Source organism: Asterias rubens, chromosome 15, assembly GCF_902459465.1.
Source record: "Asterias rubens chromosome 15, eAstRub1.3, whole genome shotgun sequence".
Lineage (NCBI taxonomy): Eukaryota > Metazoa > Echinodermata > Asteroidea > Forcipulatida > Asteriidae > Asterias > Asterias rubens.
Window position 1 is genome coordinate 803,368 of NC_047076.1, and position 23,627 is coordinate 826,994.

At 39.0% G+C, this 23,627-nt stretch overlaps 2 protein-coding genes across 6 annotated transcripts; one reads left to right on the plus strand and one right to left on the minus strand.

Annotated features, from left to right (window-relative positions):
- Positions 1–607: 607 nt before the first annotated feature.
- LOC117300328 (transformer-2 protein homolog alpha-like) lies at positions 608–8,957 on the minus strand. Of its 4 annotated transcripts, XM_033784079.1 has the most exons (9): positions 8,827–8,954; positions 7,846–8,144; positions 6,930–6,984; positions 6,571–6,598; positions 6,345–6,445; positions 6,089–6,148; positions 5,416–5,531; positions 2,848–3,028; positions 608–1,776 (listed from the first exon to the last, which is right to left on the minus strand). In XM_033784079.1, exons 1-8 carry the CDS (start codon positions 8,851–8,853, stop codon positions 2,860–2,862), a joined length of 855 nt encoding a protein of 284 aa, XP_033639970.1. In that variant the 5' UTR covers positions 8,854–8,954; the 3' UTR covers positions 608–1,776; positions 2,848–2,859. The 4 variants fall into 4 exon arrangements, 3 of the variants coding, with proteins under 3 accessions (XP_033639970.1, XP_033639969.1, XP_033639971.1); XM_033784078.1 differs by lacking the exon at positions 6,345–6,445 and having other exon boundaries at positions 6,470–6,598; positions 8,827–8,953; XR_004520159.1 differs by lacking the exons at positions 608–1,776; positions 6,345–6,445 and adding an exon at positions 4,439–4,512 and having other exon boundaries at positions 2,941–3,028; positions 6,470–6,598; positions 8,827–8,957.
- Positions 8,958–9,140: 183 nt separating this feature from the next.
- On the plus strand, positions 9,141–22,927 carry LOC117300327 (little elongation complex subunit 2-like). 2 transcript variants are annotated; one of them, XM_033784076.1, is made up of 13 exons: positions 9,141–9,410; positions 10,398–10,589; positions 11,293–11,422; positions 11,929–12,048; positions 12,982–13,119; positions 13,712–13,837; positions 14,419–16,662; positions 17,029–17,158; positions 17,550–17,634; positions 17,733–17,783; positions 18,668–18,757; positions 19,820–19,992; positions 22,097–22,927. In XM_033784076.1, exons 1-13 carry the CDS (start codon positions 9,271–9,273, stop codon positions 22,165–22,167), a joined length of 3,690 nt encoding a protein of 1,229 aa, XP_033639967.1. In that variant the 5' UTR covers positions 9,141–9,270; the 3' UTR covers positions 22,168–22,927. The 2 variants fall into 2 exon arrangements, with proteins under 2 accessions (XP_033639967.1, XP_033639968.1); XM_033784077.1 differs by having other exon boundaries at positions 11,932–12,048.
- Positions 22,928–23,627: the final 700 nt, after the last annotated feature.

The window sequence follows — 23,627 nt, forward strand, 5'->3', positions numbered from 1 at the left end:
TTCTACGATTTAAAACTTACACACTAATATTGGTATCTACTTAATAGTTAAAAATGAAATTAACTCTACTTTAAAGCTACATTAACAGATCAGCCACCATTTGCATCTTGCAATCAGAGACATTGTGTACAACAATCAGGAAGATATCTGGAATTAACTCAACATAAGAGTCAACAAAACTCAGTTAACTGAGAGATTTAAAATTTGTTCCCCAGAACTTTGAAAGATAATTGTATTTTCAGGGAACTTTCTGCAGAATCAGGGCGAGTTGGGAGCTCTGCTTCAACTATATTTAAAGGAACACGTTGCCTTGGATCAGTCGAGTTGGTCTTGACAAGCGTTTGTAACCGTTTGTTATAAAATGCATATGGTTAGAAAGATGTTTTAAAAGTAGAATACAATGATCCCCACACATTTGCCTAGAAATTGCATGGTTTTTCTTTTACTTTGCGAACTAACACGGTCGGCCATTTATGGAAATTTTACTCCCATAAATGGCCCATCGTGTTTATCGACGAGGTAAAAAGGAAAACCACGCAATTTCGAGTGATACTTGTGTGGATCCTTATATTCTACTTTGAAAATATCTTTCTAATCATATGCATTTTATAACAAATGAATACAAAGACCAACCCGACCGATCCAGGGCAACGTGTACCTTTAACTACTGCTGTTTTTGTTTCTAGACAATATATGTACATTTATTTGTGTAGAATACTAACACTGTGAATCATCATTTTAAAAATCTAGTTTTCTTCTCGGTATTTTTGACACCAACAATGTTAAAACTCATCAACAGTTCTGCTCTAAAAAAAGAAAAGAAACTACTACCACTAGTTTCATAAAAATAATGCACACAATGTGTAACTATCAGTGATCCCTTAAAAGTGATCCGTCAGTTAAATGTCAATTACAACACCCAAAGACCAGTCAAAATTCACTCTTAGGCCCTTGTCGATACCACGGCTTTGGGTTTGGATTCGGCTCAGGCTAGCTTTGCCCCGCGGCTGTTTTTGACAATTGCACTTGCTTTGCGTACGCACTCAGGGCTTCAGACGAGAGGACGGAGCCTTAAGCTGAATCCAAAGCCGTGGTGTTGAAAAGGGCCTGCGTGGTCCGGTTGGCTAGTTCAGTGTTGAACAGCATCCCTATATCATTTGAAATATTGACTTTTGAAAAAGCCGACGTAATAGTGAAATGACAAGTTAACTAGTCATGCTGGCCAGTCACTAACAAATTGAAGGGTAAACACTGAAGGTACAATATAGCACACAACTAACTTGAAAGGGCAAAGGTCAGCTCCTTTTCAAACAAGACTTTCAAATTGAACATCCTTACTATTTATAAACCATATAATAACAAACCAGGATGAAGTTTAGATGAATCATAACAAGACCTTAAGACAATAAACCTTCCTTTTAGCAGGCATGATAATTGGTCCTTTGAAAAAAGGTCAAGGGTTGACCAATGACACACGGTCTAGGCTTTCAAAGACTATTCAGGCTCTTCTATCACATTTCTTCCAATTTTTCCCAAGGGCAACAAAAGTATCGTAAATCAGACTAAAGTAGGAAGAATACACATGAATCATGCCTGATTTAGAGACGAGAAGTTTTTACAGTAATTTATCCTCAATTACTTAAAACTGAAACATCGTTGAATAAATGCAAACCTTACTAAAACAAATGTTTGTCTCTGTGCAAGACTGACGCACAGAAGGTTTCTTGTTACCAGTGATTGTAGAGAAACTGCTTCAGAATCCCATCTGTGGAAAACCTACAACAAAATGTACGGAAAAAGGAATTTAAAACGGAAAGGAATTTAAAAGCATTTATAAAAAATATGTTAGCTCTTAAACTCTTGTAATTATGGCTGAAAGAGACTGTTTCTTGTATGTGATTTGAAGCTCACCTGGTTCACAAATTAAACTAACAACAATTTAATTTTGGGTTGAACAAAGACAAATTGACAGGATTTGAACCTAATACGTCCAGATAAGTTTTGCTTTGCAAAGTATGAAACAATAAATTTGAACATTTACATCCACTGGTCAAATAAGATCAAATTCATAATGGATTTTTGCAAAGGGCACCATAACAAATTGGTTAATTTAAGGCCTGCAGGCCTAAAACTTCACAAAGGCAATGAAGGTGACTGCCTCAGTTGCTTATTCATTTTCTAGGTTCCCCATTTAAGACAGTGGACACTATTGGTAATTGTCAAAGACTAGCATCCACAGTTGGTGTATCTCAACATATGCATAAAATAACTAACCTGTGAAAATTTGAGCTCAATCGGTCATCAAAGTTGCGAGATAATAATGAAGAAAAAAAACACCCTTGTCACACGAAGTTGTGTGCGTTTAGATGGTTGATTTCGAGACCTCAAGTTCTAAATCTGAGGTCTCAAAATCAAATTCGTGGAAAATTACTTTTCTCGAAAAATATGGCACTTCAGAGGGAGCCGTTTCTCACAATGTTTTATACCATCAACCTCTCCCCATTACTCGTCACCAAGAAAGGTTTTATGCTAATAACTATTTTGAGTAATTACCAATAGTGTCCACTGCCTTTAAATCTTTCAATAGAAATTTACAATTGCCCAAATACAGGTGCCCTTTACCAAGATGAAAATTACTTAGTGCCCATGCAAGCATCAGGCCCCAATTTCATAAAGCTGTTAAGCAGAAAAGTTTGCCAAGCAAAAAAACCCCTTTGCTAAGCAAGAAATGAGTGGGGTACCAGTCACAGCAATGGTAAGTGTATGGTATTCTGGCTGGTAACCTTTGTGCTTTGGTTTGTGCTTAGTAAGTTTTTATGCTTACAGGCTTTACAAAACAAGTCTCACCTCCTTTGGGACTTAACGGGATCGTGATCGTGAAACGTATCTCCCTCGTTGATAGTTCTTGGACCTTGATCGAGACCTCGAGCGACTGCGGCTGTTTGACCTTGACTTGGTACGATAAGATCTTGACTGTGGGGAGTGTTCCTTGTTACTACTTCCTCTGCCGCTGCCACGTTTCTCTGGGCTATTGAAAAAAGGACAAACAGGTATTTATGTCATGATCCACATCTGTAAAGGGGTAAATGTGAGCCAGATTTCATAGAGCGGCTAAAGCCCAGTTCATACTTCACGCGAATGCGAAGCGAATGTTGACATCACAAATTCACAACAAATAATTTACAGCAGTTGAGCTGTGCTCATTCGCAGCGAAAACAGAGTTGTTCTCTCAACTTCGCTTCACATTCGCATGAAGTATGAACCGGGCTCTCTGCTGAACAATTCTTTGCTTAGCAGAAATGAGCAGGGTACTAGTCACAAACTGTACAATTTTGTCTAATTTTGTTGTGCGTAGCTACTTTGTGTGCTTAAGCAGGTCTATGAAACTGGCATGTGATTGAGAGACCATACTGAGGATTTTGAAGGTGACCTTTGACCTGCAGTTCTGCAATATTCAGTGAATGAGTGGGACGTTTGAATACAGTGGCTATGGCTAGGTTGTTGCTTCTGCCTAATAATCACAGCCACAGACAGAGTCACTGAATCTTGGCTTTGCTATTGCTAAATGGCAAATTAAATGACAGAAGAAACTGACTATTTTGGTTTTTTACTTCTTTGGTTTTTCTACAACTGAAAGCGCTGACTATTTGTTTTTGGTAACATAGTGAAAGTTTTGGACCTGAAAAAAAAACCAAAGGGTATTTTTGTTATTAGGTTGACCTTAAGCCCCTATCTAAATTGACTGCTTCAGCTCCGGCTATGACTGTAGCTAAAGGAGTTGCTAAGGAAGTCCTACACTTCAATGCATGATGATGAGAGAATCTACATCTAGCCATAGCTGTAGCCGCCAATTTGAATATGACCTTTAACCTATGATGCAGTCTTATAATAAAGCTCACAGCTGGAGTTCCAAGTGCTACAGACAAACTTACCAGTCAGTACCAACCACACTTTTCTTAGATTTAGGTGAACGTTAAAGTATTTCTTTCTGATGAAACTATTTCAGTGTGAAAACTTGAATTGGTAATTTAAGAAAAATAGCAAATCCCATACAAAAAGCTGCAAATTTATCAATGAAAATGTGAAAGGTGATTTGTAACAGTAAGACTTTTGTGTTTCAACACACGCTCTGCTGCGATGGGAGATAGAGTTTGGTGATTGCAGTCCAACTCCTTCTTTTCATCCAGAGTACGTTGTTCCGATGACATCACTTGAATTCCAGTTGTTACATCTTCAGTATTTCTTATCTGTTGTCAAATGAAAGTCATCTTCACAATAATCCCTAGCTCCGCCTCCTCCTGTCAACCATTCTGACATCATGATGAAGCAGCCAATCAGCATTCACTAACGACATTCACTGATGGGAAAATCCATTTTTGTTTCCAACGGGGGCAAACTGTTTTGCTTTTGCTACAAAACACCCATGGATTTACTTTACCGTTTATTTTCTTCTCTTCTTTTCTTCAATTCTTCTGTTCTTCTTTCTTCCTCACAGAAATCAAATAAAGTCATCTATCAAAAGAAGTGTCCAAGTTTGTTAGATTTCCTTATTCCTAAACTTTGACTACTGACTGACTCTTGCATCTTACCAATTGTACACATATTTCTCATCTTGGAAAACTTCTGAAACATTTTCCTCCCTATTGTGTTTCCCAACGTCTTAGGTCCCTCCCCCCCCCCTGAGAAAAAAAATCTTAAAAGCTTAATTCTTTTTGACTACCTTACTAGAACTGGAAAGATTCTACACTCCGCTTAGTGAACTTTGTTTCCAGGTTTAAAGCAACATTTCATCTGTACCCTTTCTTGCTCTTACTCTCATCAACAAATTTTTGCTTCCAACATCTTATCAACACTGCCCACCCCCAGAAAAACCTGACAACACACACAGCTCAGTGTTGCAGTCACTGCGTGGACGTGTCTAAGTCCACATAGTGTTTCAAGTCCCTACATTTTGTGGACTTCTTTGTATGTCCACACTTCGTATGTGGCATTTAAACATGCATGTAAATACCGGCAATCATGGACCCTCCTTTGTTCAACTCTTGGTTTTAGCAACCGTGGACCACAATGTTTTTCTCTGTGATAGAAAACATGCACCTATTGTCCCTTTTATCACAGGTCCTTGATTTGAGTGTGGATACCTAACCCCCCCCCCCCACACACACAAAAAACAACAAACAAGAACCCACAAACAAATAACAAAACAAAATGACCTGAACAAAACAACCCAACATAGAATGTTTTCAGCTTTCACCCTTCCATCTCAATTCTACATGACTCAAAACCAAAAGCAGGTGGACTTTGACAAGATTCATAATTGGAGTTTCTTGAGATGTAATTGGTAGTGGGAGTTCGATACACCTGTTCCTCTCACTCTTGTTCTACCACCATGCAATCAATAATGGGTGTACTTACTAGGTTGGATGGCCCATGTAGATTCCTGGTGTAGGAGTGTGGGCTCGCTTTGTAATCGAAAAGTCCACACGGATCCTCCGACCATCTATTTCCATTCCATCAGTCCGCATCTTGGCCTGTAAAATGTAAAAATCAAATTATTAAGAAACAAAAGACCCATTGCAAAACACGCAGCGCACTTGCATGCGCCTCAACTGTCGATCATTTTGTATTTTTCAATATGTGCACAAAAGGATGGTACAACGCACCTCCGAACAATTCACAGCTACCATTTCTTACTTTTGTGGGGAGTCCATTCCTATTGTGCCATTTTGACACACAAAATGGCAGACATGAGACGCACCTTGTGCATCTGGTCTATTGTTTTTAGCTTCTTTTTTTTAAGCTTTTATTTGAGATTAAAATCAAATCTTTAAAAATTAAAGTGACTTGCAAAATCAAATCTTTTTTAAACATAAGTGACTTACAAAATCAAATCTTACAAAAAGAAAAGTGACTTACAAAATAAATCTTTAAAAAAAGGGACAATTACGTACGAATTCAAGAACTTTATAAACGGAAAATGACGACAAAAATCAAATCTTTAAAACGGAATAGTGACTTACAAAATCAAATCCTTAAAATGGAAAAGTGACTTACAAAATCAAATCTTTGAAAAAGACACACGACTTACTTCACTGGAGTCTTCAACATTTTCGAAAGTAACGAAAGCAAAACCTCTTGATCTCCCAGTCTGGAAAAAAAAGAAAAACAACACCAACTTTGAAAAGAGGAAAAAAAACGCCATGATGATCATCAAACCCATAAGGTTTTTCTTCCAACATTACAGCTCTCTAGTGGGCCATAGCTGGTATAAACATCTCTAAGATCCTGCTCTGTGGTGTACAGACTCGAGCCAAAGACACCAGAGTCTTAAATGAACATCTTACCTGATGATCATAGACAACATTACAGCTCTCTAGTGGGCCATAGCTGGTATAAACATCTCTAAGATCTCGCTCTGTGGTGTACAGACTCAAGCCAAAGACACCAGAGTCTTAAATAAACATCTTACCTGATGATCATAGACAACATTACAGCTCTCTAGTGGGCCATAGCTGGCATAAACATCTCTAAGATCTCGCTCTGTGGTGTACAGACTCAAGCCAAAGACACCAATGCAGTGGTTCTCAGCTGGGTTATCCTGAAACAAAGTACACAACAATTTTACTCTTTTGGTATTCCTAGAATTCTGCGCTTATGATCACCCCTCTCTGCTTACTAGGCAAGCACCGAATTTCTGTGCTAGCAGTGTATAGTGTAGAATGCCAAGTAAAATGTTATGCTAATCTGTGTAATCGCTTTACGTTAGCGTGTAATTTCATGCTTCCAAGCGCCAATTCTTTGCTTACGGTAAGCAGAGCCATAAGATTGGACCCTGGTCTTTTTTTACCTTTGTTGCTGAACACAAACTTGTACAAAAATTGAATAACAAACACATTAAGAAATGCATAACACTAGATTTCAATACTCACTCTGTTTCCCTGATGACGTCGTCTGTCGGACAATGGTGAAGTGCTGCGATTGCGTCTGGAAAGAATCACAACCAACAACTTTAGAAGTAGTAATCATGCAGCCCTATCTCAAATCAAGTGATCTGACAAATTGGAGAAGACACAAGTATAGTTAGGCCATAATTAAATTAAACATCTTCGCCTATGACTATGGTCATTGGCTGTAATGTCAGCATTGTTGAAGAATAGGTTTTTCAGGGTTCCAGCTGGAGCAATAAATTCTCATACAGCTATGACTATTTACTGGGTGTCGTGGCCGAGCGGATAAGAGCACAGAGTGTGGGTTCGAATCCCGGTCGTGACACTTGTGTCTCTGAGCAAAACACTTAACTATAATTGCTTCTCTCCACCCAGGGGTAAATGGGTACCTGTGAGGGCAGAGTTGGTTCTTGTAATGGATTAGCTTTGATGCGCTACAAATTTGGCGGCACAGGCTGTATACTCCCCAGGGAGCTGAGATGGTTTAGGGAATGATTTAAGGCCCAGTGACCAGGGGTAATAATGTTGAAGCGCCAATTGAGCGTCACTGCGTGACGGACCTGAGCACTAAATAAGTCCCACTATTATTATTTTATTATTTACTGAACGAACATGTGGAAGGGGTTACGACTGAAGCAATAAATCCAAAAAGTGCCTTAGGACTTGGAACAGGCTAATTTATAGTCGGGATTGGGACAATCATCTTTAGTTGAGATGATCTTTAGTCTGGATAATAATATATAGTTGGGACAATCTTCTGTAGTTTGGATTTATCATGTTTCGTTGGGATCATCATCTATAGTTGGGACAACCATCTACAGTCTGGAAAATCATCTTGAGCGATCATCGATCATCAGACCAACTTTGTTTTCTGGTTAACTACAGATGTAAATCTTACCTTCCTCCATGACCATAGCTCCGTTTTGGGCTGCGAGACGGAGATCGATAACGAGACCTGTTATAATTGTACGATGGTGATCTACGACGATAGGAGCCGCGGTCTCGGCCATAGGAGCTCCTTCGATGATTGTAACGTTCTCTAGAGCGAGATCTTGAGCGGTAAGCAATCGGTGACCTGGAGCGAGATCTGGAATAGGATTTGGACTTCCGATGGCGAGATCTTGACCTTGATTTTGAGCGCGACTTTGAAGTCGACTGGGAGCGGGATCTTGAACGATGCCTGCTGCGCTTCGTCTTCTGTAACGTCAAAATTACATTTACAAAGAACAAGAAAAGAGAAATGTTTTTTTGTGAAAAAAGAAACAGACGAACTCATTTGATCTGCATTTAATTTACTGACTCAAATTGGTTCAACTGCAATTTTGTTTGTGGGCAGGTGGGCCACTGGAGTTTTTTTTTGGGGGGGGAGGACACTGGTAATTGTGGGCGGGGGCACTGGAAATTGGGGGGGGGGCACTGGAAATTGGGCATGGCATGCATTGCATGGGGCTTAATTAAAAAGCGGCCTGGGGCCGGGTGGGGAAATGGACATTATTGGCTACAGCTTCGCTGCTAAAATAGATGGATAACTTTCCGTATGGCGCCACCACTTTTTCACTCATTTTTACAAAAGGGGATTTATCATTGAGGTAAATAAGATACTATCTCTATATTATTTCATATCGGATGAAAAAGTGGTGGCGCCATACGGAAACTTTTCCAAATAGATAGCGGTGTATCGAAATACAAATAGAGGTACCAATAACTGTTATGTTATCAATATAATATTAATAGTTTCACTTTCGGCAGCGCGTGTCTGTTGTGTTGTGAAAACCACGCTTACAATTGAATTGCATTTTTTATTTTTCAACAACTTGATTTTGAACTAGGCCTAACTAAATTGATTCTTCTAATTAATTTGTGTACACCTTATTCTTACCCGTCTGCTGCCTTCTTTGTCACTCATATTTAGGCTTCAAGTTGGAAATTTCCAGAACAAACTTCGGCAAAATCCTGACGATTTATAACTAAAAGTATTTTTGACGACGACGACGATGTTCTCGAAATGTCTCAAAACGCTAGACCATACGTACATATTGCTCACTCGACACGACTGTACCCAGAGTTTGATTGAGAGCGCGAGCGAGGATAGCAATTCGCTCGGCCCAAGCGGCATGTATGAAAACGAGGTTGGAAACGGCGCGAAAAAAAGGGGAAAAAACAGCCGTCTGTTTTTTTTTTTTAGTTTAACTATGTTTTTTCCTGACGTCTGATCACGCAAAGATAACTTCTCTGATGATTGGAACCAGACTTTTAAATACCGTCAACAATATTTGTAAACTTGACGGGGTTTTTGTCTTCGAAGTTGGGGAGGATTTTTAGAATGTCAAAAAATCGCGACGCTTCTGCATTCTTCACAGAAGACGAATATGAAAACTTTTCTTTGAAACCCCGGTTCGACATTGAGCTTTTTCAAGCCTACGATGCACGCGCGGCGGAAGGAGGATCGCCACTTAAAAAGAGGTAGTCAATCAAAATCCCACAGCACAGGACAGGGTCAGGGGGTATGTGGAGCCAGGAGGTTGGATTTGGAAGGAGGGTGGCGGGGGGGGGGGGGGGTACTTCTAGAAACTACGGGAGCCTTATAGTTTCTAGAACGAAGTAGGGGTGGGGGGTTGCCGAAAGACAAATATGGCAAAAGTTTACGTATGACGCCACCACTTTTTCATTCAATATGAAATAGTATCTAATTCTAATTTACCTCAAAAAATGAGAATTGAGAATGAGATATCCCTTTTTGTAAAAAATGAGCGAAAAAGTGGTGAACGGAAATTTCTTCCAAGTGAACAATTGCTAAAAAGTTATTAAGAATAAGAAATAAAAAGGTTTATCGTGAATTTAGAAATATTAAGAGGGGGGGGGGGCGCTGTTGAACCCACACAGAGATATAGGCCATGCGTTTGCACGTCATACATGACAATAACACTGCGGGTGTCGAATCTCCCTCTGCCTACCCATAAATGCATTGGGCCTTTTGCAGTTCTGAATCGCAATATTACTTATTAATCTGACTTGGCCCTTGGGGGGGGGGGGGGGGGTTGAGTTGAGTTGGACTGAAACATGAGATTTTGAGTTCCTCTAAATTTTCTTTAAAAAATTGTGTTTTATAGCTTAAGTCTGATTTCAAAAGACTGCACGAGGGTCTAATTTAAGAAAATGATATAAATATAGCCCTACTCGGGACCTATACTAGATCATGGTTTGACTTCTATGGGTGCGTTCAATTAGCTCCCCCGGGTCGATCCCGATGTGTGGCTTTTTTTTTTCCAGGACAAACGTGTGCAGATATAATTACCCACGTTCGTCCTGGAAAAAAACCTACCACACACCGGGGTGGACCTAGGGAAGCTAAACGAACGCACCTAGTATTGGGGCCCAGTCATATTATTCAATTTGTAATTTGTACTCACATGCTTCTCAAATTCACCACACATTTTCTTCTTTTGTCAGAAAACCATCCAATACCAAACAGCGTAATCCAGCTACTTCTAGAAGTCATGTGATACTACCAGGTCAACCAATCCAAAGCTCTCGATCACTCTCTGACCAGATTCACAAAGGTGTCAATGTCGTCCCTCAGGATCATCTGAAACCGAAGCGATGGACTCTAAAGAGTCCAAAACCACAATGTCCATACCCAAGGTACTGTTGCAACCAAATGGACCGAGGGTATAAATGCAAAAATAGTTAATGGCCTGATGTTTTGACCCTAGAAGGCTCAAAGGCTAAGAGAAAGACTCTGCTAGGGTCGAAACGTCAGGCCATTAACTATTTTTTGCAATTGCTTTTATTGATACAATGCAAGTACAATCATCGAGCGAACGAGATGCATCCATGGCTAACGGGTTACCCAATGACCCAGCAGGGGGCTGCCAGCAAGGGAAGCTCCACAGTGCAGCTATGCTGGCGCTGCGTGCCCCCTAACGGTTGATCAGCTTAGCTGCTGCAGTAGGAATAAAATAACAAAGTACTGTAATTGATTAACCTGCTCAGAACACTCATGTTTGCATGAGTTGGCTTGGGACAGCGCAGGCCTGGAATTTCATCTTTGCAAGGGCAAGGCCATTTTAATTTTGCAATGGGGTACTTCCATTGGAAAATCTTAAGGGGTACTAAGGCCAAGACCAGGGGCAACAGTAACCATGGTTACCAGGCCTGACATGGCCCTCACAAAACTGACCAACCTATATTCTATGGCAAGATTTGAAAAAGTTTTTATAAACATTTCGATAGAAGGTAAGTTTGCACTTAGAATGTCCAAAATTTAACTTTTTTTGATAACCTTTAGGTCTTAAGAAAAGAAGTAACAATCCCTTAAAACTTCCTATATTTCCTACATTTCTAGATTTTCCTCCTTGACACATGCTCAACAGCAGCTCTACATTGCGCTATGGCAGAAACATGGACTCCGACACTCCAACCAGTCGCGGTATACAACATCTCCGGAACTTATCACAGAGAAACAACAACTGAGGGTAAGAGAATTCCCCCGTCCTACCCTGAACCTCTTCAAAGTCTCCTACCATCATTCATGATATGGATCCCTTGCATAATGGCGTGCAGGATTGGCGCATGTAGTGCATAAGACCTGGAATGTCAATTTTGAGAGGGCAAGGCCATTTTCATTTTACAAAGGGCATTTCCATTGGAAAATCTTGAAGTCCATGGGAAACTTTTGAAGGGGCATCAAGGCCAAGACCATGGGCAACAAGAGGTCATGGCCTCTAGATCTGTGGCCTCTAGGTCACAATTGCATAAGTTTGTTAAGCAGGAAATACTGCTTACCAAACTTAATTGCTGATCAATTTCTGCAACCCCTGTCTTGACCTCCAAAAACAAACCATCATTTAAAAACCTGCTTTGTATTTTTGGGGCCAGACATTTTGCTAATGATTTAACATTGTAAAAATCGACTAACTGGGCAGTAAGCAGACAATTAAAAAACAGAAAACTATATTTTTCTTTCCTTGTCTTGTCTTAGAAGTTACAGATTACGGTTCACAAGGAACAACAGGATTTTATGAAATATGCAGAACGAGTTGCAAGAAGCAACCCTAAGGACTATGAGCAGCTGTCTCCACAAGCCATGCAGTTTCTACAGGCAAGTAGGATGTGGAATTCCCTTCCAAACTCAACCAAAAGTTCTAGCTCTGTTACCATGTTCAAAAGGTCTCTGAAAACATTCCTTTTCAATCAGTAAATCTCGCCTTGCTTGGCCTGCAGTTCTAGTCAAAGAGAGACCAGCTTTTCGCGGGACTTTCTTGGCTAAATGCTGCAAGCTTTGCCTAGTCGTGGTTTTCCTCTTGGTTTTTGTTTGCATTCCCTTTTTTGTTTTTTTCCTGTCATTCTCTGAGCGCTTTGTATCCTTAGGAAAAGACACTATATAAATGGTATTATTATTATTAAGTTTGAGCTGGAACAACTTGTTCCTTGTATGTCGTCCTGTGTCTCAACTTGGTGGAATGACCCATATATAGTTTTAGAGGCATTGCATAGTGAGGTAACAATGTATATTCGGTTTGTCCTGTGTCTCAACTTGGTGGAATGACCCATATATAGTTGTAGAGGCATTGCATAGTGAGGTAACAATGTATATTCGGTTTGCGGGTGGAGTGACCCATATATAGTTTTAGAGGCATTGCATAGTGAGGTAACAATGTATATTCTGCTTGCCGCAACACCATGTGTATAATTGCTAGCTGTGTAGATTTTGCTCTTTTGGAACTAGGTTTTGCTTTTTATTTTACTACAGCGGATTTCGGGAGACCGCTTGGTTCTGAAAAGAACCGCCTGCTTTTTACCTAAATAAGTTTTATGAGGGGTCTACTAACACTCCGGAGCTATAATCTTGGCTAACCATGCACTTTAGACTATCCCGCGCAAATTTTAAAATCATGCCAGGGGACAAAGTTTGCGCCGTCACAAAATAGCGCACCACAAGAATTAAAAAATACAACTTTAAATATTGCGCCCAACAAAAGCATTGTAAATATAATTTTTTGACAAAATGTTGGATTATTTTTAATTGTTTTAGAAGCACTGGCTATCTCAAGAGAAGAGAGTGAAGAATCTTCCGCAACATTACAGTTTACATCAGACTGTTGGTATCGTCTCATCTAACGTCTTCCCATCAGATCCTGTTCTCACCTTTGGTTCTCGTCTCTTAGTCTTGGTAAGACATTCCTCTTGGCACTCTCATGACATTGATACTGCACTGACTCTATTCAGAACCATCACTCCTACATGATTGATTAACATTCTTGTACCGGTATGTTTACTAGTTGCTTCTGTGGAAGTGTCATGGAAGTGTCGTGGCCAAGCGGTTAAGAGCACCGAATTCAAACTCTGGTGTTTCTGATCAGCAGAGTGTTGGTTCGAGTCCCCAGTTGTGACACCTGTGTGCTTAAGCAGGACACATAACCATTGCTCCGATCTTCGGATGGAACATAAAGCTGTTGGTCCCATGTGTTGTGCAACACATGTAAAAGAACCCAGTGCACTTATCGAAAAGAGAAGGGGTTCACCCTGGTGTTCCTGGCTGTGGCTGCTATATGCGCCGTAGCACCTTGTAAACCCTTATAAGGTGCTACATAATAGGGTCTCACAATCCATCACTGCAATAACCTATCTTTCTGAAAGTTTGTATATACTCAGCGCCTTGAGTACCTTGTTTGGTAGATACGTGCGCTATATAAGACTGTTATTCTGTTACTTCTTAATAAAATATTGGTTTTAGGAATTTCTTTTGATTTTTGACTGAACAGGGAGAACAAAGGATTGTAGATGAGTCGACCATTGACAGAAAACTTCATCATAATGTTGCAACAGCTTTCCAGATACAGAGTCAAACCAAGCCAGCAGCCACCAGAAATACTGATACTAAGTCAAAGGTTGGTTTTCTTCTTGAAGTAAATGTTTAAGATGTAAGCTGACAATTTTGTAAAACCTGTTTTGTTCACCATTACCTTTCAGGCCTGATGCTTCATATTTGAAAGGGCAAGGGCACCTAGAAGGACACCAAGGAATTTTCTCCTTGGTAAAGGGCACGTCTATGAGGAAATTGTAAATTTCTATTGGAACATTCAAGGGTCACAGAGGCAATGACCAGGGGCAATGGAGGAGGCATTGCCTCGGTGAAGTATCTTGCCTGCCTTTTAAGCAAGGCCCAATTTCATGGCTTTGCTTACACCAGAGGCAAAGAATCGGTGCTTATGGAAGAAGGAAATTTCGCGCTTATGTCAAGCATATTTCATGGGTTGCACAGTATGAATGGTGATTATAAGCCAAGAGTTTGGCAGTAAGCATAGCCATGAAATTGGGCCCAAGATAATTACCACATTCCCTTCATGATGCCTAGTTGTAGTTTTCCATCTAAGATGTTTTCCACACACCACACCGACACACCAATGTTTATTGTATAACTGTTAAGATATGACATTTAATCTTAATATTGACTTTTTTTTTTCTGAAGGAGCTGATCGATGATCAAAATGTTGTGAAGTTAGCTACAAAATATCAAGCCAATGTCGTCATAGCAACTGCATCGCTAGCAACTCTTGCTGACAACCACGCCCCAGATTTTGATAAGAATTGGCAGATTCCTATTCACGTCAAATCAACTCGGCTACCAGACGCAGAAGTTTCTGTCAAGACAGTTTACATCAGCGATCCCCTCACAAACGCATACTACCCCCATGAAGGTAGTAGAACATTCCACTCCGCAGTCCTAAGTGCATACCTGACTCAAAATGCGACTACTGAGAGTTATTTTAGTAATCATGACTCTGAGAGTGACGAAGAGGTAACAAATGAAAGCCAGAAATCTCCTGAAATTTCCAACAATTATTTTGACAGTCAGGAGCTTGATTTGAGCAATCTGGAGACTTTTGGATCAACTGTTTGTAAATCAGACAAGAAAACTTTAAAGCAAACTAAAGTAAGTCTTAAACCCGGAGGAGCATCTGAAGAGAGTGATGTAAAGATACAATGTCTTGATATCGCAAAAGAGGAGCACCAGCCCGCTCTGGTCACCAGTTTGATTAAGACTGAGAGTCAGCCTACAATGGACAAGACGACTCAGGAGATCTTGGGTGATACAAATATCAACAGATCCATTCTTCCGCATTCTCCAGCACCCAACAATAATCGCCCACAGGTTTTGAACAAAACACCCTCTGATATAATCTCTTCAGATGGTAAGAAAACTCATGACAAAATAGGAACGACTTCACCTTCTTCATCTGATAGCGAGATAAGTGCACATGAGTCGCTGGAATATAAAGAAGAAAAGTCCAGCCATACATCTTCAAATCTTGAGACATCTTGCCAGCGCAGTATGATGTTCGGCGTGTCATCAGATAGCTCCGCACAACCAAGGCAGGAAGTTTCAATCTTAAACCAGTCAACTTTCAAGGTAGAGAGAAATGAATTTGCTTTAGAGAGTGATGTCAGTGAAGGAGAGTTAATGATTGCTTTGAGCTCAGATCCTGAGTCCCCACAGATTAGGAAATGCCAAGATAATCTGTCACTTTCCAGCATCAAAACACAATTTAAGCAATATTCTGTTGATAATACTCCACAAGAAGAAATTAAATCAGACTGCGCTCAAGAGAATCAGCAGAGCGCATCTGAACGAACTGCGAATAGGCCAAGAAAACGGCACATAAGTAGTGAGCTGACAACAGACGCATTATCCGCACCAAGAAGAAGTTGTCGCCTCAAGAAACTTCACCAACCAGAGACTGCAACTCAACCCACATCATCTACACAGTCAGAGGATAGCGCATGTTCATCAGTAAAGAACACATCTGACAAAAAACCAAATTCCAAGACAGAGTCATCTCTTATTTCTAAGAAAGATGCGCTCATAACAGACTCGCCCCTCTCGCCCCCACCCAGTCAGAAAGGGGTTGATCATGGTTCCTTATCCCACACACCTCAAGCCAGGGGTGCAACTTTGGTACCTGAGTCACCCATGTCTCCACCCTTTCAGGACCAAAGAGGAAAAACACTTGTCATGTGTTGCCCATCTGATCCGGAAACATCACCCCATTCCCCCGATGCCAACCACAAGGAGATGCCCAAGTCGGACGTAGAAAATCTCATACCTTGTAAGAGATACAATCTCCGATCTAAGAATGTGACGACTGGAAGTGAAGAAGCAGTTGTAGCTGCCTTATCAAAAGCTGCAGATAGTCAAAATCAAAACTATCCCCCTAGCAGCAACACTGATCCTGCCCCGTCATCAGACACAATGAATAATATAGCTAACATTTCAGACAACTCCACTGCCACCAGAGAAGAACCAACGCCTATCATTGAAAATGAAAACTCAACCAAAGTTTCTAAAACAGCTTCCCACCAAGCAATTACTCAACCTCATGAAACTAAAACTCAAAAAAGGCTACCTGTTAAAACTCGCGCTAACAAGCAGAGTAAAACAACTGGAGAGGAGTCTACAATGGACTCAATACTCAAACTCCAGCAGAAGCTGCACAGTAGCAAGATGGAGAACCAGTCTCCTCCCAAGCCGCTCATAACTATTCCATGTGTTCAAGGTCAGAGTGACCTTTGTGTTGAGGATCCTTCTACTTATAAGAGTGAAATGGATGGAAGGGTTGATTACACTCTGTGGAGATTCGGAAAACTCAACATTTTAGTGAGGAGCGACATTGATGCGGTGAGTGCGCCCTCTGGAGTTACAAATCTCAACAAGGTGAGGATGTTTTCATGTAAAGAAAAACTCAAGAAAACAAAATTAATCAAAAATTAGAGCATCCATCATTGTGTCAGTGAGATCTGGACCCAAATTTATAGAGCTGCTTCAAGCCGAAAATATTGCTTACAAATGCTCTGCTCAGCAGGATGAGCAGGATACCAGTCACAAACTGCACATGTGACTGAGTAGTTTGGCTGGTAACCTTATTCTGGTAAGCATTATTGTGCTTTGATTGCCGCAAACCTGAAAAGAACCGTTGTTGCAATCAGTATGCTCTGATTTTCTTCTTTTTCATTTTGAAAATTTTTTTTACCAAACATCTGTGAAAAAACCTGTTGACAACTTTTGTCTTCTTTCCCCCAGGGTCAAGTGACAAGCATCCTTTCAAAGATGGAGTTTCAGCCTCACTTTGGTTTTGAGCAAATAAGCGTAAGTGAACTCACCAAGCTGTGGATTAGCCTGCTGCTACAACCAGGGTCAAAGGTCATTCAAGGTACATTAACATATCTTCGGTGGAATTTATTTTTTATATTGGTAAAGAGTTGCGGAACATTCTGGGCCCGATATAATGGCTCTGCTTACCACCGAATGCTGCGTTTTCAATCACCATTCTCTGCTTACTTTGCAAGCGCCGAATTTCTGTGCTAGCTGTGTGAGCAAAGAATGACTAGTAATTTGGTGTACACATGCGACAAGCAAAGATTCCCTGCTAAAACATGAAATACGCTTGACGTTAGCGCATAATTCTCTGCTGCCATGAGCTTAGATTCTTCGCTTATGGTAAGCAAAGCCAAATATTTGGGCCTGTTCTGTACAGATTACATTTTTGCATCTAGGTCAAGGTTTAATTTGATAATTAGTGATTTTGTTGTACCTACTTTTAGGTCGTATGAACGCATTGACCTCTGACCTGATACTGCTGGAACACTTTGACATGCATAGTTCCATTTGGGAACAGCCATCTTTCCAGTAAGTAGACACTTCTTGTGATAGATTTTGCGCTATTAAAATATTTGTATTCAGGGATTTAACATCTAAGATGTAATTAATATTATTTTCCATTGCAGGCCGTCTCAGTGTATGAAGATGATATCTCAAGTACTGGATAAACTTACAAGGTAACATTTCAAAACTATTTATTCATCACGTTCCAAAAATTTTACTTCTTACAAGAGTGGATTTTTACTTGCAGAAACCATTTGACTGGTCCTGTGTGGTAGTAGTAGTGTAGTAGTTTTTTGTTTTTAATTGTATGTACACTCGTTCTCCCTTAAAGACACTGGACACTGTTGGTAATTGTTAAGGACTAGTCTTCACAGTTGGTGTATCTCAACATAAGCATAAAATAACAAACCTGTGAAAATTTGAGCTCAATCGGTCGTCGAAGCTGCGATATATTAATGAAAGAAAAAACACCTTTGTCGCACCATGGTCACACGAAGTTGTGTGCTTTCAGTTCGAGACCTTAATTTCTAAATCTGAGGTCTCGAAATCAAATTCGTGAAAAAATTACTTCTTTATCAAAAACTATGTCACTTCAGAGGGAGCTGTTTCTCACAATGTTTTATACTATTAACCTCTCCCCATTACTCTTAATCAAGAAAGGTTTTATGATAATAATTATTTTGAGTAATTGCCTATAGTGTCCACTTCCACTGGCTCACTGGCCAAATACCAGCTAAAACACCTGAGGACCAGTCAAAGTTCTCTCCAAGTGGTCCAGCTGGCTAGTTCAGTGTTAAAAAGCAACCCTATTTAATATGAAAAATGGACTAGTAAAAAAAGCTGACAGACCAGTGAAATGACAAGCTAACTGTTCCTGCGGACTAGTCACTGAAAAGGTAAAGTGCAAACCCTGTACAGATATTATATCAAAAGAATCTTGAACGCAGTAAAGACAACTCAATCGACCAATCACAGATCAAAGAGGTAGATAATCTGCCCAATCACAATCCCAAATTTTCAGTCAAATCTTTGATATGAATTTCTTTTTCTTTTCCAGTTTGTCCGAAGGTCACTACTTGCTGTGTCATTCGGCTGGTGATATGCACGTCTGTATATTACAATCAACAACCAACACCGGAAAATCAAGGTAATTCGTACTGCCTCTAGCTACCAGGCAACCTCGGTAGTCTAGTTGGTAAGACACTGCTCTAGAATTGCAAGGGTCGTGGGTTCGAATCCCACCCGAGTAATTTGCCTGTGATATTTTTTTCACAGGACTCGGGAAAGTACTGAGTATACAGTGCTAACACACATCGGTGTATGGGTAAAAACCAAAATTAATATTAGATCAATTTTTAATTATACTTCACGAAAAAAAAATATATCTGAGCCTTTTATACAACAGGAACGTCAAGGTAATTAGATCAGTTTGAAATTATTATTTTTCTGGACAAATTTCTATGAGCCTCTTATTTAAACTGTAAATTACAGTCCACAACCACCACCAGAAAATTAAGGTAATTAGAACAGGTTTTAATTATACTTCACGAAAAAATATCTCCAAGCCTTTTAAAACTGTAATACACATTCAATAGATTCCAAGAATAAATATTTAAGAACCTTTTAAAACTGTATACAATCAACAACCACCACTGGAAACTCAATTCAAGTCAATTCAATTCAAGTTAAAAGCAAAAAAGGTTTTCTCATCTGCACTAAAAAACAGTCAATTTATTTACTGATTAACAAAAAAACACAATTCATTTCAAATTACATGCACATAAGATACTCAACGAAATTACTTTCCAACAATAATAGTTTGAGTTTTAAAAGAGAGAAGCATTTTCCAAAGCTTAACATCACTGATTTAAATCTGTATATTACAATCCACAACCACAACAGTAAAATCCTGGTAATTAGATCAGGTTTTAATCAAAATTTGAGAATAAAAATTTATGAACCTTTTAAAAATGTATGTTACAATCCACAATCCGAAAATCCATGTAAATAGAGCTGTTTTGTTTATATTTCAGGAAAAAATACCTAAAAGCCTTTTATTAAAAACAGGCTTACCCACAACCACCACTGGAAAATCAAGTACTTAAAACAGTATATATTATTATTATTACTACTAAAGTAATCATTTGAAATAGTTTATTGATTTAACTTCAACACTTCACATTTTATTTGTCCTACTTCCCTTCTTCAGGTCTCCCTATGATCTACACAAATCGCACATCGATACTCCAATGATGCAACCCTGCCCGCCTCCTCTGTTGCCATGGTTACCACTTGACACAAATTTGATACTACCAAGTCAGATGGCGGCAGGTCGTATACCAGCAACGTTTCCTCCAAAAAATATGACAAAAAATGTAAAAGGTAAAACTTAGTAATATCTTCTTCTTCTTTGTTTTAATGTTATTTATGTTACTAGTTCAATTTCAGTTGATTATTTAAAGGTATTATACAGGATTTGTAAGGATAAAAAGATCATTGTTTAAATTTAGTCTGAAAGCTTACTAGTTATGAAGTTCATACTATTAAAATCTCGTTAGAGAAAAAATCTGAAAACCTTCTGAAACACAAAAGCTGATTTAAGTAGTTACAGTTGAAATTAAGAACAATGTGTTCATGCTTAAAAAGTTGCTTGGTTTTTTACTTTCTACTGACTCGTATTCTGGATTGAGTCAAAATGTGCACGGGTTTGTTATTTCATGTGCATGATTGATCACACAAAACATGAACACTGTCTGCCGGAAGTTGCTGCTAAAAGCTCTTGCAGTTAAAGGCAGTGGACACTATTGGTAATTACTTAAAATAATTATTATCATAAAACCTTTCTTGATTACGAGTAATGGGGAGAGGTTGAGCGCCTCTGAACAACTTTGGTTGATTTTGGCGCTATATAAATTCCCTCTGATTGATTGACTGATTTATACAAGATTGTGAGAAACAGCTCCCTCTACTGAAGTGACGGAGACCTCGGATTCAGAATTTAAAGTCTTGAAATCAAGCATCTGAAAGCACACAACTTTGTGTGACAAGGGTAATTTTTCTTTAATTATTAATTCGCAACTTCGATGACCAATTGAGTTCAAATTTTCACAGGTTTGTTATTTTATGCATATGATACACGAAGTGAGAAGACTGGTCTTTGACAATTACCAATAGTGTCCAGTGTCTTTAAGATACACCAAGTGAGAAGACTGGTCTTTGACAATTACCAATAGAGTCCAGTGTCTTTAACACCAAGTGAGAAGACTGGTCTTTGACAATTACCAATAGTGTCCAGTGTCTTTAAGATACACCAAGTGAGAAGACTGGTCTTTGACAATTACCAATAGTGTCCAGTGTCTTTAACACCAAGTGAGAAGACTGGTCTTTGACAATTACCAATAGTGTCCAGTGTCTTTAAGATACACGAAGTGAGAAGACTGGTCTTTGACAATTACCAATAGTGTCCAGTGTCTTTAACACGAAGTGAGAAGACTGGTCTTTGACAATTACCAATAGAGTCCAGTGTCTTTAACACCAAGTGAGAAGACTGGTCTTTGACAATTACCAATAGTGTCCAGTGTCTTTAAGATACACCAAGTGAGAAGACTGGTCTTTGACAATTACCAATAGTGTCCAGTGTCTTTAACACCAAGTGAGAAGACTGGTCTTTGACAATTACCAATAGTGTCCAGTGTCTTTAAGATACACGAAGTGAGAAGACTGGTCTTTGACAATTACCAATAGTGTCCAGTGTCTTTAACACGAAGTGAGAAGACTGGTCTTTGACAATTACCAATAGTGTCCAGTGTCTTTAAGATACACCAAGTGAGAAGACTGGTCTTTGACAATTACCAATAGTGTCCAGTGTCTTTAAGCATGTAATTACCAATAGTGTCCAGTGTCTTTAAGATACACGAAGTGAGAAGACTGGTCTTTGACAATTACCAATAGTGTCCAGTGTCTTTAAGATACACCAAGTGAGAAGACTGGTCTTTGACAATTACCAATAGTGTCCAGTGTCTTTAAGCATGTAATTACCAATAGTGTCCAGTGTCTTTAAGCATGTAATTACCAATAGTGTCCAGTGTCTTTAAGCATGTAATTACCAATAGTGTCCAGTGTCTTTAAGCATGTAATTACCAATAGAGTCCAGTGTCTTTAAGCATGTAATTACCAATAGTGTCCAGTGTCTTTAAGCATGTAATTACCAATAGTGTCCAGTGTCTTTAAGCATGTAATTACCAATAGAGTCCAGTGTCTTTAAGCATGTAATTACCAATAGTGTCCAGTGTCTTTAAGCATGTAATTAGTTAGTCTTTGAGTGCTGCCACTACCTTTCTTGTTTTATCTATCAGACTAACACAGCTATTTTTTTGTGTGTCTGCCACTATTTTGTTAGCTCTGTATCATCCTGTATAATACCTTTACAATTAACTATCGATCGGCTTGTTTCTGACACAATGTTTGATTTTTTCTTTCTCTTCAGGTGATGTTGCCAATAATGTTGCAACCAAGAAAAAGAAAAAGAAGAAGAAAAAGAAAGTAGGCAAGACGTAAGGATAGAGCTGTCAAAGCCAAAAGGAAGATGTATTCGTTGTGTGTCCACCCAATGAGACATTACCCTCATCAGAAAGTAGGCAAGACGTAAGGATAGAGCTGTTAAAGCCAAAAGGAAGATGTATTCCTAGTGTGTCCACGCAATGAGACATTAACCTCATCACTAAATAATAAAACCTTTCAAGCTTTTACAACAAAGCTGCAAACGTCTCAACTCTATATTATTTATTGATGTTATTTACCAACCAATTATAAAAAGTAAGTCTTACAATAGGAGTGCACTGTTTGGTTTGGGTGTAAACCGACATATTTACCCAAACCCAATAGTGCGTGAATATTGCAAAGTTCTAATAAAATTTGCAATTAGTTGCAGCGTTTGTGCTCAATATTAACGTTAGTAACCTAATAAGCGATTTTTGAGAAGTGCACTTAGATTGCTTTGGGTGTTTACAGATAAATTCAACCGAACTTAATACTGACACAGTATTGTGTCCCCTAGTCTCAAAAAGGCTTTATTTTGATCCAAATTTTGATAAATTATTCAAAGCCAAACCAATAAAGTTTGCCCTTCTAATTTGTGCTGGTTTTGAGAGCTCATTAAATATCTAAATTGTGACAATTGGTCTGGATTAGCCCAGTGCTTTGTAGCCCTGGGAGAGAAGGGTGTCTACTGCATGACAAAACCCATGATGGCTTATCATGATTACAATCATAATGAATTGCATCTATAGATCTTTCCATTAAACAAAGCCTCGGCTAGCATGGTTGAATATTAGACAAACAAGCATTTATTTATTTTTTTTTTTTCTGTGAGCAATTTCATAATTTTCTGTAGAGATTCATGTGCTAAAATATCTGTTATGATTTTTTCAATTTGTTTCTTACTAATTCAACCTATTTTTGAATATTCATGTAACGTTTCTACAGCTAGCTGTTTTTGATTTGCATTTATGGCTTTCCATAGTTTTCCAACCTAGGTTTGCAAAAACTTGTGCTGTGACGTGGCAATAGAAAGGTATATCACATTATTATTCACTGATTGTTATCGGTTTTGTTTAACGACTTAAAGTACCACTTTCATCTATAAATTGGTATATTAATTATGCAGAACGAAGACATTAGGATAAAAAACCTCCACAAGAAAGAGAACCAATTTCAAAAGCTTCAAAGGCATATATGGATGTGAATACAAAACATCTTATCTTCGCCTCTTTTTACACTTTGTCCCATTTTTATGGCATGTTCATCTAGACACATAGACTTAACATCTTGAAGTAAAACGATATGGAAAAAAATTAAGGTATAAATCACTGTTACCCTCATTTAAGATACAGATGTGTTGTACAAATGATTACAAATACAAACTTATTGCTTATTATAGAATTTGTGCATTGAAAACTATACTCTCGAGACTATGATGGATAGATTAGAACACATTTTACCTCTCTAAAAGTAACTCC

Bases quoted from the DNA above. Each gene is read 5' to 3' on its own strand.
- LOC117300328 (XM_033784079.1), bottom strand. From the start codon at position 8,853: ATGAGTGACAAAGAAGGCAGCAGACGG. The intron at 6,599-6,929 runs GTGAGTATTGAA...ACTTTGTTTCAG, and splicing joins GACGTCATCAGGGAAACAGA to GATAACCCAGCTGAGAACCA. The intron at 6,446-6,570 runs GTGTCTTTGGCT...TTTAAGACTCTG, and splicing joins AGCTGAGAACCACTGCATTG to GTGTCTTTGGCTTGAGTCTG.
- LOC117300327 (XM_033784076.1), top strand. From the start codon at position 9,271: ATGTCAAAAAATCGCGACGCTTCTGCATTCTTCACAGAAGACGAATAT. The intron at 9,411-10,397 runs GTAGTCAATCAA...TTCTTTTGTCAG, and splicing joins GGATCGCCACTTAAAAAGAG to AAAACCATCCAATACCAAAC. The intron at 19,993-22,096 runs GTAAAACTTAGT...CTTTCTCTTCAG, and splicing joins TATGACAAAAAATGTAAAAG to GTGATGTTGCCAATAATGTT.